Genomic DNA, 16799 nt, shown 5'->3' with positions numbered 1-16799 from the left:
CTCTACAGGATGGACATTGAGGGGCTGGAGTGTGTCCAGGGAAGGGAACAGAGTTGGGCAGGGGCTTGAACCCCAGGAGCAGCTGGGAAAGGGGCTCAGCCTGGAGAAAAGGAGGCTCAGATGGGATCCTGTGCACAACTCCCTGACAGGAGGGGACAGCCAGGGGGGTCGGGCTCTGCTCCCAGGGAACAGGGACAGGAGGAGAGGGAATGGCCTCAGGCTGGGCCAGGGGAGGCTCAGGGTGGATTTTGGGAAATTTCTCACTGAAAGGGTAGTCTGGCCCTGGCACAGCTGCCCAGGCCAGTGGTAGAGTCCCTATCTCTGGAGGGATTTAACAGCCCCGTGGATGTGGCACTTGGGGATATGGGTTAGTGGTGGCCTTGGCAGTGCTTTGGGGATGGTTGGACTCAATGATCTTAGAGAGCTTTTCCAGCCCTAATGATTCCATGATTCTGGTTTGCCTCTGTCCTCTATGGGTGGTCTTGTTCTCTGTGTGTCCAAATCGTGTACTGCTGCTAAATGTAGGAGAAGAAATACGAGAGTGGAACAGTATTGTGTATTATATACAATAATATAATAGAGAGAATTTATCACTGTCATCAAGATCCTGTTAATAGGACATATTTACCCCTAAACCTGTTATTGGAATATATTGGGAAAAAAACTAAGAAAGACTGGAACCCCCTGCTGTCTCCCTGGACTACTGACAGTCATCCAGTTTTTGTAGCTTACTGATTTATTTTTTCTTTAAAACTTACTGCTGGGGTTTCTCATTGTATTCCTCTGTCACCTCTCAGTGAAGGATTTCACACCATGGTAATTACAGCTCCAGTGCCACCAAAGGAGCAAAAATTTCACAAGAATTAGTCGCAGAAAAATGTGGTAGCAAAGAATCTGAACCACAGCCAAAGCAGCCAGATTGCTGATAAACTCAGATAAAGGACCTCTAATGCCTCCAGCAAGAAATAACCCAAAATACAAGGGATCTGCTGGGAGGAAAAAAGCTGGAGACTGGAAACGTTGAAAGATATGCTGAGGGTGTCCTGAGGGGGGTAGTTTGAAGAAGGGTGATCTGCATGTGGGCAGAGCCTGAACTTGCTGCAGTGACATGGATCAGCACCAGCTTTGTGTTGTGGGGGAAGGGGTGCTGAGGAGAACTGCAGAGACAGACAAAGAGCTGGAAATTCGGATTGAGGACATAAAAATTTAGGTTAAACACGTTAGAAAAAACAAATGATAAACATCTGGCAGAGTGCTCAAGGAAATGGTGATGTCTCCTGAGGGATTGTCCCTGATGTGTTTTGTTAACAACTGGAATCGGAAAGGAAAGGTACTCCCTGCATTAGCTGAGCTCTCAGCTTGAGTAGATACACAGCATTTTTGCTGTAGCCCTTGTCCTCATGCTCCCTGGTGCTGCCTCAAGATCTCCCGTGTTTCCTGCTGGAAGAGCTGATCCCCGGTGCTGCACGGGGAGGAACTTGGTCTGGGGTGGGGAGGTGAAAGTCCTTGCCTATCAAAACCTGATAAAGGACCTCACACTTAAGCTTGGAGCTGCCCTGGTGTCACATTGGAGGTGTAAAACCCAACAGCTTCTCTGGGTGGGAGGTGAGAGGGATGCAGATGTATCCAGATATGAGTGAAAAAAAGGGAATAAACACATGGAAAATGTATCAAAAATCCCCCCAGGAAACACGGAAAAGGCCAGGTTGGCCCCCCTGAGGGCAAGGCTGGTCAGACACCTGAGTGACAGGGCCAGTGAATCCCGCAGGGGAGTGACTCAGGTGTGTGCTGTCACCTGGCAGGACCTGCAGCTCAGGGACTTGGTAATCCAGAAACAATTTATTGATGTTTTATGAGCCCTTGGTAGGTTTTCCTTTTATGAATTCATCAGGCTTTTAAAAACCAGGTGAAGATTTGCAGTTGTGTCAAAGCTGTGCTGCCAAGCACCTCTTGCTTTGTTTTGGAACCAGCCCTGCGTTGTTTTGGCTGGTTCTTGTATTGGGAATAACAATAAAGTGTGGTGCTGCCTGTGAGTGTCTCCTGCCTTTCTGTAGGCCTCCACACATTCCCCTTAGACATCTGAAGAGCTCTAGTCTTTTAAATTCTCTGTAGCAAAGCCGTGTTTAGTTCTCATCACCCCTCCCTGAACCTGTTTTGGCTTTCGGCTTTGGGGGTTTTTTGTTGTTGTGGTGGTTTTGTGGGGGGTTTTTGTTGTTGTTGTTGTTTTTTGGTTCTGTTTTTTTTTGTTGTTGTTGTTAATTTTTTCTGCTTCTTTTGTTTTTGAGTGCAGAGACTGGAATCTTGGATTTACTAAAACATGGAAGCTTTTCTTTTCCCTGAACTCCTTTCCTATGTCTGGACAGACCTTACCCGACCTGACCCTGCCCACCCTTAGGTGTAATCATTGTTTGGCTTCTTCTACAGGAGAGGGTTTCCTGCTCCGTATCAGTACCCAAAGATACATTAACTGCTTCAAATGACCTTCTGAAAGTTTTTTTAAAAAATATTTTGTTAAAATGCTCCTGTGATTTTTTTGAAAGTTATTTTTTCATTTTGGAAAAAATAAACCAACCACCAAAAGCCCCTCCCATTTCACCCACTGTTTTGTGAAGAGACTATGGGCTTTTTGTCTCCCATGGCAAGGGAGAGAAAGCAAGTTGTAATTGCAAGCTGTAGAAAAAAAGCACTTACCTCCACTCCCTTACCTGAGCTTCTGTCAGCAGCTGAAGGCAGAGAACTGATGGAAACTCCTGACAGGCTCCTCGGAGTCCTTCTGTGACCTCTCTGGAGGGCTGTGACTCCTGACTTAACCACAAGGAGGGCCAGAGGTGGGCTGTGGGTTAAGGGGCACCTCGGGGCTGGCTGGATCCCCGTTCCCTGCAGGCATGCTGAGTGCTTCCCTAATTCCCTGTGTTCATGGCAGGCTGAGGCTGCAGCACCTGTGCCCTGTGGTTAGCAAGGGCAGGCCCATAAGCTTTGCCCTTAGTCAGCAGCACCCCAGAGGTGCCTCACCAGCTGCTCTCCCCTTTCTGCTGCTCCAGATGCCTGCTCTAGTGTTAACAGCATGGATTGCACAACTCTTTCCACTTTCCCCCAAAACTAGCTGCTGATGGGAATGACCTTAAAGACAGCACTAGTGCTGGTTTAATCCTTAACTCCGGCTAATGGAGCCCTAAGGAGCACTTGATACCTTAATACATTACTTAAAACTAATCTGGCAGGTGGGTTGGTGCAGGTGCTGTGCTGGCAGCTCAGTGCTCAGCTCCCACAGCAGCATTCCCTCTCCTAACTGCTGGGATACTGGCACTGTAGGCATCTGGTTCTTACCCTGCAGAGGGGCCCATGACTTATTCAAGGTGGGCATTTGCAGCCACCCTTTGTCCCTTCGTGCTGGTGCATGGAGTTGACAGCTCATGACTTGTGTCCTTTTGTCCCTCTCCTCAAAGGTTTCTTGCTGCATATTCAGTTCCATGCTCACCTCTGGGCACCTTTCTGAACAAATACCAAATGCAGTATTACAGATCTGTAAGCTCTTCTATCATCCTATCCAGATTAAAAGATGACACCCACCATCCCAGTGCTGATTTACAGGATATAAAACAGTAACTTCTCTTTGCACAGGTTTAAGGGTTTATTTCCACCTCAAGCTCAGCAGCTTTCAGTTCACCCACAAACCTCCCTAGGCTTTGAGGAAATGAACTATTTACGTAGGGAGACCTGAAACAAAGATGCCCTTTGTGCAACAGAAGTAAGGGAGGCAGAACAAGAAGTGCCTTTGGCCACAGCTCATCAGTCCCAGCATCAGTTTATGGAGAGAGAAAGAAATATGTGCCTGAGTGCAGCTCATCTCACCCAATAGAGGCATCTGCCAGGCAGAAAGAGAATAATTTTTAACTTTTAGAATGAGATAAATGATGCAAGTCTCTCCCTTCCCTATCTCACCTGGAAAAGAAGATTTAGATAATTAGTTCCTAGCTTGATCTTCACTGAAAATAATATTCAGACCTGGAAGGATCTAAAGTAGAGTATCCTGATGGCCCCTCTGCTGCTGGAGCCCCTGATGTCAGACAGAGCTTCCTTGGCTCCCTCTGACTTACTTCTTGTGTCCTGGAATTCCCTTCCCAGGGCAGTCACCTCCTCCTGCCAATTCTTCTGTCAGTTTTCTCCAGCTGGAGGCGGATCAGGACAGTCTGTGCAATGGATGTGCTACCAGGGACAGGGCTGCACATGCAGATTTCTGCCAGCCCTTGCCTTCCCTCCTCTCCATCTGTGGGGTGATGCCCCTTGCTGCGGTGAGGAAAAGCCCACCCTTAATCCATAGAAGACATGGGTGTAGTGCCTTCTGCCTAAGGAGAGAGTAATTTTATTTGTGGTCCCAAAAAGAAATAGGGGATAAAGCTATGCCAGGGTTGGGAAGGGTGTACATGTCTGTGGAAGGCTGAGTCAGATATGCTGGAAATGCCCTGCAGTGAATAGGAGCAGTTTTTCTCTTATAATCATGTAATGGTTTGGGTTAGAAGGGACCTGGCCAGGTGGGAATTAGCTGCTCCCTGGCCCACACTTTCCCAAACTTGCAGAAAGCTGGACCAGCCACTGGCAAAATCATTAATTTCAGGATGCTGACTGGCTCTAGACCATGAGAGAGATTTCAGCATCCTGATGCCTGTCCTGTGCTGCCAATGCAGATTCCATGGGCCTTGGGAGGTCAGATGTTCCCTGTGAACCCTGTGCTGCAGGCTGGGCTCCTGGTGCATGCAGGCATGTCTCCAGAGGGAATATCATCTCCTTTGGAGGCTGCAGTGCCTTGAGTGCCAGTCCTACCTTGCCAAGCACTGGGTCATTTCCAAGCCTCCAAATCCCTTTTGGGACCTTCAGGAGAAGGCTGCAAGCTGTTTACCTGCAGAGTGGATCTGGGGATATCTGGAGGGGTGAGAGGTGCAGCACAGGAACAGTGGGCAGTGCTAGTGGCAAATCACTGCCAGCTGCCCTTCAGAACATGCTGCCCATGTTATATTCAGCTCCTCTTCCTTGGAATTCAGAAACACTTGGAATGGTAGCTAGAAGAAAATGAGGGCGATTTCTCTCTCTGCCTACATGAACACACACACTAAGAACACTCAGAGGCCCCCAGTTCTGTGAAATAACCTTCTCTTCCTTGGTGGTTTGTGATAGTGCAGCAGAGCCCAGCTGGGGAAGCATCCAAGGTGGCATTTAGGAAATCCCTCTGACTAAGCCAGCTAAGGACTCTGGAGAACTCTGCAGTCCTGTGCTGCCCAGCACCACTCCTGCCTTTGCCTGGGTCACTGGAGGGGAAGGAGGGCAGGTATTTTGGGAATTCTTGAAGGAAGTGAAAGCCGAGTCTGAATCAACTTCCTCTTGAATGTCTGTGAAGCCACTGAACTTCAGAGCGAGGTTTCTGCTCTGCACCAGGCTCAGTGCTTGGGCAGAAGTTTCTAAGTCATGCATGAGTCTTTTTCTGATACTAAAAGTGCAAAAATATTTCAGTGAAAGCAGAAGTTCTATTTGTGGATGTTCGGGTCAGCTTAGGTTGGAAATTCAGAGTACTGATCTGATGAGCAGCCCTTTAACTCTGCACAGCTGCAGCTTAGAGGGGTTACAAAGGTCCTTCTGCAAACAATGCCTGTACCAGGCCCTGAACTGAGCCTTGGCCCTAAAAATCTCACTGTGGGTTGGAGCAAATCTCTTACCTACCTTGCCTGTGGTTTTGTGCGTTATAAACTCTGGTCTTGTGCTGTTTGCACTTAACAGCAATGTGTGCTCACACTCTGCCCAAGAGACTCCCGGACTTCAGCTGTTCTCTGGAGGTGCTGTGTTGCTTTTCCCCTGCTACATGTTAGAAAAATAATAAATATTGGCTTTTTTACAGTGTTTATAGCCACATTTTCTCTCCAGTATAAAAGGTTCCTTCAGCTTTAGCTGCTCTGGTTTCTCAGCATTCCCTCCAGTGACCCAAGCAAAGGTCACCTGCAGGGAGCAGGGCACCTTTCTGGCCCCTGACTTTTGGCCAAGACAAATCCATAACCTCATCCATAACCCTCTGTCCTTATGTGTAACCCTCTGTTTGTGTCCATAACCCTCTGTTCCTGTGTTTTGGCTTGTGGCTGCCAGCTGGTTCAGGAGGCCCAAGGATAGGCAATGCCTGACATCCACCCACTGTACTCTGTGTAAATGCTGGAGTGGGGCAGAGCAGGGGTGAAATGGGGTTTCATGGTTTATCTCCAGGTGTGGCTATATGTTCTTCTAAGTCTTTTATTCCAAGTAGTAAAGCTGGTGTAACCCTGTGAATCCGTGGAATTGTTTTGTCAGCGAGGGAGCTCATGGAACTGAATTTTGCCCTGCAAGTGACACCATGTCTGGGTGTCACAAAGCTGTCTCTTTAGCCGAGGCAGCTCTGAATAATCTAACTCTGAACAATTTTGCAGAGAAATGCTGAAGTCTTTTATCTGACTTGAGAAAAACCCTTTGAGATCACCTTGGTATTCCTGGGGAGAGCTGTCTATAGTATCTTTGGGACAAACACACCTAAGAGGAGCTCAGTGGCTATAGGCTGTGCTCTGTTTGGATTTGTGTTTTGGGAACAAAAAGTTGGTGTGATTTGAACCAGATAGTAGGGCCTTTGAGGATCGATGAAGAGTCAGGTTTTCATTTTGCATTTTAACAAAGATATTCTCTCTCTGGCTCAGCGGTGGAGGCAGAACAGCAGCTGATGGTACAAATGGAGATGGGTTTGCCCAGGAAGCTGTTTCTGTGGTTCCTGGGATAGGCTGTGAGCTGGGAGCTGTTTGCTCCTGGGCTTGATGAACAAACAGCAGGTAGTAAAGAGGAGCTTTTAGGGGGCTGGGGAGGTGGGTGCTCAACCACAGCATTTCCTGCACCCATGTAGGCATTGCCAATGGGAGCTGAAGAAACTTCACAAGGGAGCTCAGTGTCCAAGCAGTCAGCGAGAGGAGCCTTGTCCCCGCCAGGGCCCAGGCTGGTGCTGGTGGGAGCCAGGGACATCCAGCTACTGCCTGCACACATGGAGCTCCTGGAAAGGAGGACTTAAAGTCTTGGGAGTGTTGAGTGGTGAGATGCAGCAGGGCAGCCCCTTTGTCCTCCTCTCTCTGTCCAGGCAGGAAGGGCTGTGGGAGGAGAGCAGGCTCAGGGGGGCAGTGGCAGGTCCTGGCTGAGCTTCTGGGGGCTCGGCATTGCAGTGAAGGGCTGGGGGTCAGGGCTGGTGCAGAGGCCTCCGGGCAAAGGGCTTGATGCTGGGGTTGAGGGGTGGGCAGAGGGCTCAAAGCCAGGGGTGGAAGGCTCGGAGCAGAGGGCACGGAGCTGGGGCAGAGGTCTTGGAGCAGAGGGCTCGGTGCCGGTGTGGAGGTGTTGGTGTAGGGTCAATGGGCTCCGTGCCAGGGCGAGGGGATCGGTGAAGGGCTCGGTGCCAGGGTGGAGGGCTCGGGGCACGAAGCCGCCCTCCCGCTATTGTTCCCGGCGCTCCCACTCCGCCATCCGTGCGGCACGATGCGGGTGCCGGCGGGAGCAGCGCCCTGGGCCGGGAATGCCGCTCCCGGCCCGCTCCATTTTCTGTCTCGCCCGTCGCGGAGACGCTCAGATGGCAGAACCGCGCTCGGTGGCCCTGGGAGGGAGGTGGAGTCTGCCCGTCCGCGGCCCGCCCTCCCTCCATTGTCAGCGGCGCGGCGGCGACACCTGCTCGGGCCCCGGCGGCCGGGATGCTCCTGCCCTTCCCGGCGGAGCGGGAGCGCTGCCGCAGTGCCGGGGCCGCAGCTCGCAGCCGGAGGGGGGAGATGCTGCTTGTGCCCGCCCGGCCCCGTTGCCGTCTCTGGAAATGAACATGAGTCTGCCAGGCCGCGTCTCCTGCTCCATGCTCAACTGCTTTGTAAGTGCTGCTTTTTATTCCCCTTCTCTCCTCCGTGGAATCGGGGCCGTGAGCCACCCGCGCTCTCCGGCTCACACGCCGGCGGAGGCATCCTCTGGATCTGCCCGGGGAGAGGGGGGATCCCCCTTCCCGCATGCCGCCGGGGGACACCGTGGCCTGTCCCCGCTACCCCGGCTGGGCCCAAGGGCACGGCAGTGCCCGGCGCCGCGGGCCGAGCCCTGGCAGGCCTGGTCACTGTGTGGGGCCGAGCCCGGCAGGCCTGGTCACTGTGTGGGGCCGAGCCCGGCAGGCCTGGTCACTGTGCCGGGGCCGAGCCCCGGCAGGCCTGGTCACTGTGTGGGGCCCGCAGGCTCTGCGCCCTGCCCGGAGCTGGGAAATGACCGTGCTGGAGCAGCCGAGCCCCGGGAGCACCGCGCCTCCTCCCTGCATGCGGCTGTGCAGGACCCGCCTGGGGCTGGGCTGTGCTGAGACAGGGGCCTGCACTCCGCGCCTTTCCTACCTCACCGAGAGGGAGGTTCCTGCTCTGTCCCTCCCTGCAGACCCACCCTCAACCCCCCAGGACACTCCTGGCCAGATGGGCTCCCAGGGCTTCAGGAGGCTTGTGAAGAGAGCAGGGTGCTGCCCCCCACCGTGCCGGTACCCGGGATGGGGTTGTGGCCAGAGGGGATGCTCAGCCTCTGCCCGCGCTGTGCTGCGGGCGAGGAGGGACTCAAGGACACCCAGGCGGGTGGAGAGCTCAGGCTGCCCTGTTTTAGTTCCTGCTGCTCCCTGGGATTTCTCTGTGAACTGCAAAGTGACGATGCGAGAGGATCTCTGCTTTCTGGCTGCTGCACCGGCACATGGGCATGCACCTTCCCTTTGTGCTCTCCTGGGCTGGTGCCTCAGCCTGGGAGTGAGCCGCTGGCAGGAGGGGTGCTGGGCCTCCTGTGGTCTCCAGTGAGCACTGGCTGCTGCTGGAGATGGTGCTGTGCCTTGTGTCCTTCACGGCATGGTGACAGGGGCAGTGCCTTTGCTGGGGCTGATGCTAAGTTTTATGAAGGCTGTAACAACATGTTACATGTGGGCAGGTTCCTTGGATGTGGGGTGGGAGGGGTCTGGCTGTTCCTGTCTGAGGTCCAGGGAGCACTTCAGTTGAGGCTGTTCCTTCAGGTGCTGAGGCTTCAGCCCCTGTCAGTAGCACAAGAGGATTCAGCATCATTTTAAATACTCCTGAGTCAGAAGGATTGGGATCTCCTTTCTTCAGGTTGAAATTGGGATTCTGGCTTGGGTGACATATCCAGAAAGATGTTGTTTTAAAATATTACTCAGTGCTTGCAGAGAACAAACAGTGTTTCCTGGTAAATGCTAGAGCCTAGAGCTAGAGTTAGAGGACAAGCAGCCTTCTGAAGAAAGTATTGCCACACCAAATACATGTGGAATTAGCACCATCCTGGATTCCCAGCAGTGAGCATCTGCAGCTGAATGTTCAGGTGCCACTCCTTTGGGCAGCAATTCAGTGATGGGACAGGGCCTGGGTGAGGGCTGGTGAAAATTGTCACCAAGAGTTCACACCAGAGCACAAGGAGCATTGGAACAATGCTGAGACAGACACATGGTGGGATTTGCAGTGTCCTATGCAGGGCCAGGAGTGGGACTTGATGATCTTTATCCCTTCCAGATCAGGCTACTCTTGATTTTATGAGGATTCTTATGTTCCAAACTGAGACATACACTCCACTTGTCAAGGATGGCATGTGCAGGTTCCATGTGACCTCTCAGACCATCCTGAGGCCTCTGTGAATTTTCTGGGTTATCCATCTGAGCAAGCTGGACATGTCCAGCTGCCCTGGGCTCGGTGTTGGCACCAGTCAGTAGTGCCTGTTGTGAATTATGTGCACTGGGATGCAGTTGTTGTAGAGTTGTAGGTTGTTCACAGTTGTATCTTCTCCTCCAGAAGAATCAGGCTCTTCCCAGATTTCTTTGGTGTGAGAGTGAAAAAGAAAACTCCTGAAACAAAGCAGTCTTTAAGAGGAGGAAGAGTAGGCTGACACTGGACTGTAGGTGGAAACCCTCTGTGTCATGGTGTCTCTGCTCTGGTGCCATGGAGCAGGTAACGGGAACAGCTGATGTGACAAGTTACTGTCACATCAGTCCCCTGTGGCCAAGGTGTGTCTGCTTAGCTTTCCAAACATCATTCAGCTGAAGAGGCAGGACTTGGAGGCTTCAGCATTTCACTGTATTGTGGGCACTCTGCAACAGCCAGAGGGACTGCTGGGGTCTGGAGGCAAAACAGCTATTTCCATGCACAGGTATCCCCAAGCTCCTGGAGTGCCAAGAGTATCCAGCATCTTCAATTTTTGGCTTTCACAGCATGTGTTGTGAGGCTGTCTGACTGTGTGCTCTGTTTGCAATGCAGGGTGAGGAAGGCCCTCCCAGTTTGGAGTACATCCAGGCCAAGGACTTGTTCCCCCCGAAGGAGCTCATAAAGGAGGAGGAGTCACTGCAGGTAAGGAAGTAAAAACACCCAAACAGCTCTGGGAGGTGGCAGGCTGGGCTCTGCAGAGCAGCTCTCCAGCTCAGCACATCCTGGAGCCCAAGGGTGTGCTGGTGCCAGGGGCACATTTGGAGCAGCAGGTCCCTGTGCGTGGGGGCCAGGCTGGCTGTTCCCAAGGCCCTGTCCCTGCCTGCCCAGCCCTGCAGCCTGCATCTAGGGAGATTACTGGGACAGGGGGAACAGGGGGGCCACACTCTGTGCAGCCACAGTGTGCAGCTGCACTGCCTGCTCTGCCCTCAAACATCTGGCTCCTGTTGTTTTCCTGCTGCACGGCAGCTGGAAGGTGGAACCTCCATATGATTCCAGCTTCCTGCTGCAAAAAGCCCTGGGAAGAGTCCCGGGTGCTGCTGCTCCTGTGCAGTAAGGACAGCATTCCCTGCTGGGAATTGGTGCTTCCTTTAACATCATCCAGTGCTCGTCATCCTCCTCCTAGGGCTGGAGCCAGGCTCACCTTGTTCTTGCTGCAGTGTTTGAGTTTGTTCTGAGACTGTCACTGCCTTGGCAAACAGTGCTGGGGAAAACAAGGACTGAGAGCTAATGGCTTGAACGAACAGCCACAGGCTGGGGAGTTGTGCATGGCTGTGGCTTTGGGGTCTGAACCTGCTGGGGCGACTCTGAATTGAGACTTCTTGAGAAGAGCAGACTCTGCCTTAGTTTGCTGCATGGAGAAGTAAAGTTCAACCCTCCCAAGTGTAACTTGCCTTCAGTAAATTGTTAATTTATTGTAAAGCTGAATGTTCAAGGCCAGCTTGGATGGGGATTGGAATCTGGCCTAGTAGAAGGTGTCTCTGCCCACGACAGGGTGTGGAACTGGATGAGCTTGGGTTGGGATGTCACTCCCAGCCCAAACCATTCCAGGATCCTGTGACTTTAGAAGGATGCTATTAGTTGATAACAGGCTGTATTGGGGCACCTGCTGGTTTATTCTAGAATTTCCCTTGGTCAGTTCTTGCAGCCTTACCAGCCCCTTTCTGTTCTGTCTCCCTTCTGTTGCTTGTGAAAGAGCCACATAAGCAGGAGAGACATATGCCAGATAAAAAAAGCTTTGGCAAGCGTGCAGAAGTCAACTGCAGAAATAAAGAGAGGATATTCTCTTAGGCAAATAATTAATATTTTTCAAGAGAGTTCGGATAGATGCCAGGCTAAGGTGGTTATTTTTGTACAAAGAGAAGAGAAGTTCTTAGTACAGTTGCCAGTTGAAGTCTGAAATCCAGGAAATTCAGGTTTTTATACCCAAGCCATAGAAACAACTTCAAAATAAAGAGAAGGTGGTCTGACTTGTACTAATTACAGTGTAATGAATTTGTCATCAGCTGCCCTGTCTGGCAGGTTTCAGCTCTGTCTGAAATGATAAATCATTGTGACATTTTTTGCATAATTGGTTACCGACATCACCTGGTGTAGGTGGTATTCAGGCAACAGGAGATGCCTGATTAGCTAAGGACAAAGGGGCTTGGTGAATTTTAGGCTGTTCTGCTGCCTTTTTTTCTAATATAAGAAAAGTCAGACTTGACTGTCTGCCAGGATCCTGTGTTTTAAAAATAACTATGGCATGTCCAGACTGATGGGGAGTAACAGACAGTTGATTATGGAGATATTTTTAAAAATGAAATTCAGGTAACTTTAATGAAGTTTTCTTGCTTAATCAGGACAAACTTCCTTAGTCATATAAATAACCATACACAGAGAATCCCTGAAAGCCTTGTTGGCAGTAACTGGGTACAGCTTTGGTTCATTTGCTTACCTGGATGGTTCTGCTGATTCTCACAGGGCTGCTGAGGGCTCCCTATGTTTAAATGGCACAGTAGGATCAGACATGCCCTGGGACACTGCCCTGGGACAGAGGCTTCTGATCAGTCACAGAGTCCCAGAATCACTGAGGTTGGAAAAGACCCTCAAGACCATCAAGTCCAACCTGTGACTGATCGCCATGCTGATCACCCAGCTGCTCCTTGGATGCCTCCAGGGATGGTGACACCACCACCTCCCTGGGCAGCCCTTTGCAGTGCTTCCCCATGATGCTGGGCTCTTTCAGCTTCTCTCTGAGCTGTTCTGTGGTCACATCTCTCTCCATGCCTCTTGTGCCAGGGCTGGTTTCCCCTCTCTGAAGAGCAGGAACAGTCAGTTTCTCTGTCCCTAGGCCACCCCTCACTGTCAGGTGTGCATGGCACCCAGGTGATCCCTCAGGAGGTGCTTGCTGGCTCTGGAGGCATCCTTGAGGAGAGCTCCATGTGTGAGGCTGAGCAGTGGAACCAGTGCTGTCCGTGGTACTCTCAGGGGAGCACCTTGCTAGGTGTGGTTCCTTGGGAGATGCACTGCAGAGGCAATGGAAAGAGTGGCTCTGGGAATTCCAGTGCACAAAGTGATCTGACCTGGTGTTGTCTCCTTTCCAGGTGCCATTCACTGTGTTGCAGGGTGAGGGGGTGGAGTACCTGGGCCATGCCAATGATGCTGTGATCGCCATCTCCAACTACCGCCTGCATATCAAATTCAAGGACTCTGTGATCAATGTGAGTCTGGCTCTGCCTGCACCATCACCTCTCGCAGGGTTTCAGAGCAGGGAGGGGTGGGAATACCCCTGGGGGTTGTGGCACAAGAAGATGCCTCTTGGAGCATGCCAGGCCTGGGTGTACGGTTGCTGTTTTGCTGCTGTATTTAGGTGTGAGGATGGGGTTTTCCTTTGGCTAGTAATTAGGTCTTTCCTTTGCTGTTTTCTTTAAATTCAAGCAATAACTTTGGTGGTTTTAAGGCTGTTGAGGTCTCTTGTAGGCCAGTTTCAACGAGACTTCTCACCAACACAAAGTCGAGCAGTGAGAGCTTGAGGCTTTCTCTCACTGCCTTGACTTGCTGTCTCTAACTACAGCTGTTGTTTGGCTCAGTTACCTGTGCTTGGCTGGATGTGATTGAGTCAGGAACTGGCCCCAAGTGGGAGATTACCAAGGGAGAGAACAAGAATCAGAATAATAATCATGGAAGAGCTCTGTGCTGACTCATGGAGCTCCATAACCATGAGAGTGGGATTGTAGTTCACAGAAGCAGCTTGTAACTGTGCTGGAGCATGAGGAGCCTGCAGGCATGACTGCTGGTACTGCTCTGGCCTCTGGTGTGCCTTGTCATGCCCTCCATCTGTCCCTCCCTCGCAGGTGCCTTTGAGGATGATGGAAAGTGTGGAGTGTCGGGATATGTTCCAGCTTCACATCGTCTGCAAGGACTCCAAAGTGATCAGGTATCTGGTTTATTGCTGTGGTACAACTGCTGCTGCTGCAGGCTGGAACCAATTCTGGTGGATCCCTCTGTGCTGCCATTAGAATTGACCTATCCATGGTCAGAGTTCTAAGGCCTAGGGCTGTGTTCCTTTTCCTAGCTCAGTCCTGGCTGGGTGAACTTCCCCACTGAGAGTGATTTGCCTTTGGGTTTGCAGGTGCCATTTCTCCACCTTCAAGCAGTGCCAGGAGTGGCTGAAGAGGCTGACTCGAGCCATCGCCCGCCCTGCCAAGCCAGAGGATCTCTTTGCATTTGCCTACCATGCCTGGTGCTTGGGGGTGTGTGTGGATGAGGAGGATCAACACGCACATCTCTGCCGTCCAGGTGAGCTCCTGGCCTGGCTCTTCCTGCTGTTCTGGCCAGCAGCACTGCACTGCAGTTGAGCTCTTGTTCATAAACTCTGTCTGGTCATCCTGGGCCATGCTGCAACTGGCCTAGAGATCCAGGTGATGGCCAGATCCTGCTGAATAAGAAGCACAGAGAAAGGAATTAGTTACAAACACAACCAAAAACTTTCTGACCCAGCAACACAGAAGCAGCTTTTCCCGTTCTCCTTGTGAGAAAACATCCTATACTTAAGTTCTCTCATCGCAATGATAGAGACCTGTCCTGGAGTGGTAAATAGCATCAGTTTTGAGGCAGCCTAATTAATATTAGCCTATTTGCATCTCTTCTCCAACACCCAAAAATGCCATGACATTCCCAAGATCAGGTCTTTGGAGAGCTCTGGCTCATCCTCACACAGATGCAAATCAAGTCTTTGAGTCCATGCAGAGAAAAAAGGAGTTGTGCTGGTGCCCTCCTGTGGACTGGGAGTTTCCCTTCCCTGGGAACACAAAGTTCGCTTGCAGTTGCTTTGTCTTATTGATGATGAAACTGTTTAGAAACAGAATTAAAATGAGTGAGAAACCTGGCTTTAGACGGAAAAATGAGCTGATCCTACAGGACAGCAGCAGTAGCCTGAATGGAATGTCCAAAGACAAGCTAGATGGAGGGATGAGGTTCAATAGTACAGCTATTCCAAGAGAAGCTGATAGGGGAAATGTAAGCTCTGTGTCCTTACCAAAACCCCAGAAATCAGAGATACTTGCTGTGTTTCCTTTAGGGAAAGTGCTTAGTACAAGTAAACTCACCTGTGCAAGTTGTTTCTGCAGGATATGGCTGAGTTGAAGAGCAATACAGTATTTATTTATTAACAAGATTTGACACTGGAGCAACAAAGGCATCCAGAATTTATGAGGCAAGGCTAAAACAAGAGAGAGAACCCTGAGTCAGTGTCTGAGCAGTCTGGAGGAAGGAACTGCCTAGGGTGCTCAGTGCTCCTTGCCATAGGGTTCCTGGCATCCACTTTGGAAGCTGTTTGCCAGACGGGCAGAAGTGGATTAAATTAGCGCCCACACACCCCCTTGACATGGCAAGTCTGTTTCTGTGCCCTGAGATGAGATCTGATTTGACAAAACAAGCAGGGGGAACCTCTGTGAGGGACAAGACTTTCTGGCTTCTGAAGTATAGTCCCTGCTGCCATCCAGTTGTCCTGGAGTTTCTCATTGCCAAAAAGATGCTCTCAGGGCTGGAGCCCCTCTGCTCTATAGGCCAGGCTGAGAGAGCTGGAGGTATTCACCTGGAGATGAGAAGGCTCGAGGGAGACCTCAGAGCCCCTTCCAGGGCCTGAAGGAGCTTATAAAAAAGAGGGAGAGACTTTCTATACAGGTGGATAGTGACAGGACATGGGGGAACAGTGTTAAAGTCACAGAGGGCAGGGTTAGATGACATGTTAAGGTGAATTCTTTAATCAGGGAGTGGAGACGCCCTGGCACAGGATCCCTGGAAGTGTTCAAGGCTAGACTGGACGGGGCTTGGAGCAGCCTGGGATAGTGGAAGGTGTCCCTGCCCATGGCAGGAGTGGAGCAGGATGAGCTTCAGGTCCCTTCTGACCTAAACCTTTCTGTAGTGTTGTGACTTTCAGCAGCCTGTGACAGTTTGCTGTGGGGTTCCACAAACACATTCAGATTTCCTCTGTGCTGTCAATAACTCCCTGTGCTCTGTTCCTCAGGGGACCACGTTAGGTTCCGGTTTGAGATGGAGCTGGTGAGGATGGGCTTCGACCTGCAGAACGCCTGGCGCGTCTCTGATATCAACAGCAATTACAAGTGAGTTTTTCATCACTAGACTCTCCTCACTCTCCTTTTGCCTTACTTTTCCCTTGGTAATCTCTGTGCAGAACAGTGGGTGAGTCAGACTCCAGCTAATCCTCCTTCCTGGCCTTGACAGTCCTCAGGCAGATCAGAGTATGAGCCAGATCCCTTTTCTTTCTGCCTTTCACATCATGGAATTGGAGAGGGAATACAGCCCAAACATCAGAGCTAGCAGGAACTGTAAATGCTGACTCAGGTAGTTTATATATGATGGCTCTAATTCCTCAGGGAAGACATTTGGGGGTCTGGAGGTCCATCCATTGTGGGTTTGTCTTTCTGGTCCGTCCTTCTCTCTAAAATGCTCAGTTTGACATAGCAACCACAGTTTCTATACACTAAGGCAGTTGTTCAGCTCTGTGAGGAGCTGGGGTGAGCCAGTGGAGAGCTGTCAGGAGGCTCAAGAGTATGGGAATGAGTGAGGCTCATTCAGTGAGAGCAGGAGAAGCTGAAGGGTGATCTGCCTTCGGCTGCTGGCAGGACATTCTCATGACAGGAGTAAAACTGGCAATGGCACATGACAGAACAAGAGGTAACAGCCCCAGAGCGCATTGGGAGGTTCACTATGTGGAAGGGAAAAGAGCATTCCTTTGGAACATGGTGGTGTGCTGGGCACATCCCCAGCAGGGGTGTTCTCCATCACTGGGGTGTCACATTTCAGGTAAGCCAGTGTTGGAAGTGGTCCCTGTGGGCATTGGGGTGGAGATCTCTACAAAGTTTTCCCAATCTCACAGTGGAAGAGACCTTTTGCCAACAATCATTGTTTTCAGCCTGTCTTCTATTCCTGCAGAAGCACAGGACTCTTGGAGAAGGGCAGCTGCACTGTTTGCAGCAGGTGGCATTAAGCCAATGGGATTTCAAACTTTGATGGACATACTTATTTGAATATTCCCTATAATCCTGGTCTTGAAAT

General features: G+C 51.1%; 1 protein-coding gene across 3 annotated transcripts in view; it reads left to right on the top strand.

The window, feature by feature from the left end:
* Positions 1-16799, top strand: part of MTMR4 (myotubularin related protein 4) — a 61859-nt gene that overhangs the window by 20787 nt on the left and 24273 nt on the right. For all 3 annotated transcript variants that reach the window (XM_083875342.1, XM_083875343.1, XM_083875344.1), the window contains exons 3-7: positions 10293-10382; positions 12824-12940; positions 13574-13656; positions 13852-14018; positions 15748-15844. In XM_083875342.1, the coding sequence (XP_083731468.1) occupies positions 10293-10382; positions 12824-12940; positions 13574-13656; positions 13852-14018; positions 15748-15844 (554 nt within the window). The remainder of the gene's footprint in view (positions 1-10292; positions 10383-12823; positions 12941-13573; positions 13657-13851; positions 14019-15747; positions 15845-16799) is intronic.

Source organism: Zosterops lateralis (genome assembly GCF_965231275.1).
Source record: "Zosterops lateralis genome assembly, chromosome: 19".
NCBI lineage: Eukaryota > Metazoa > Chordata > Aves > Passeriformes > Zosteropidae > Zosterops > Zosterops lateralis.
This window is presented reverse-complemented; position numbering and strand designations above follow the sequence as displayed.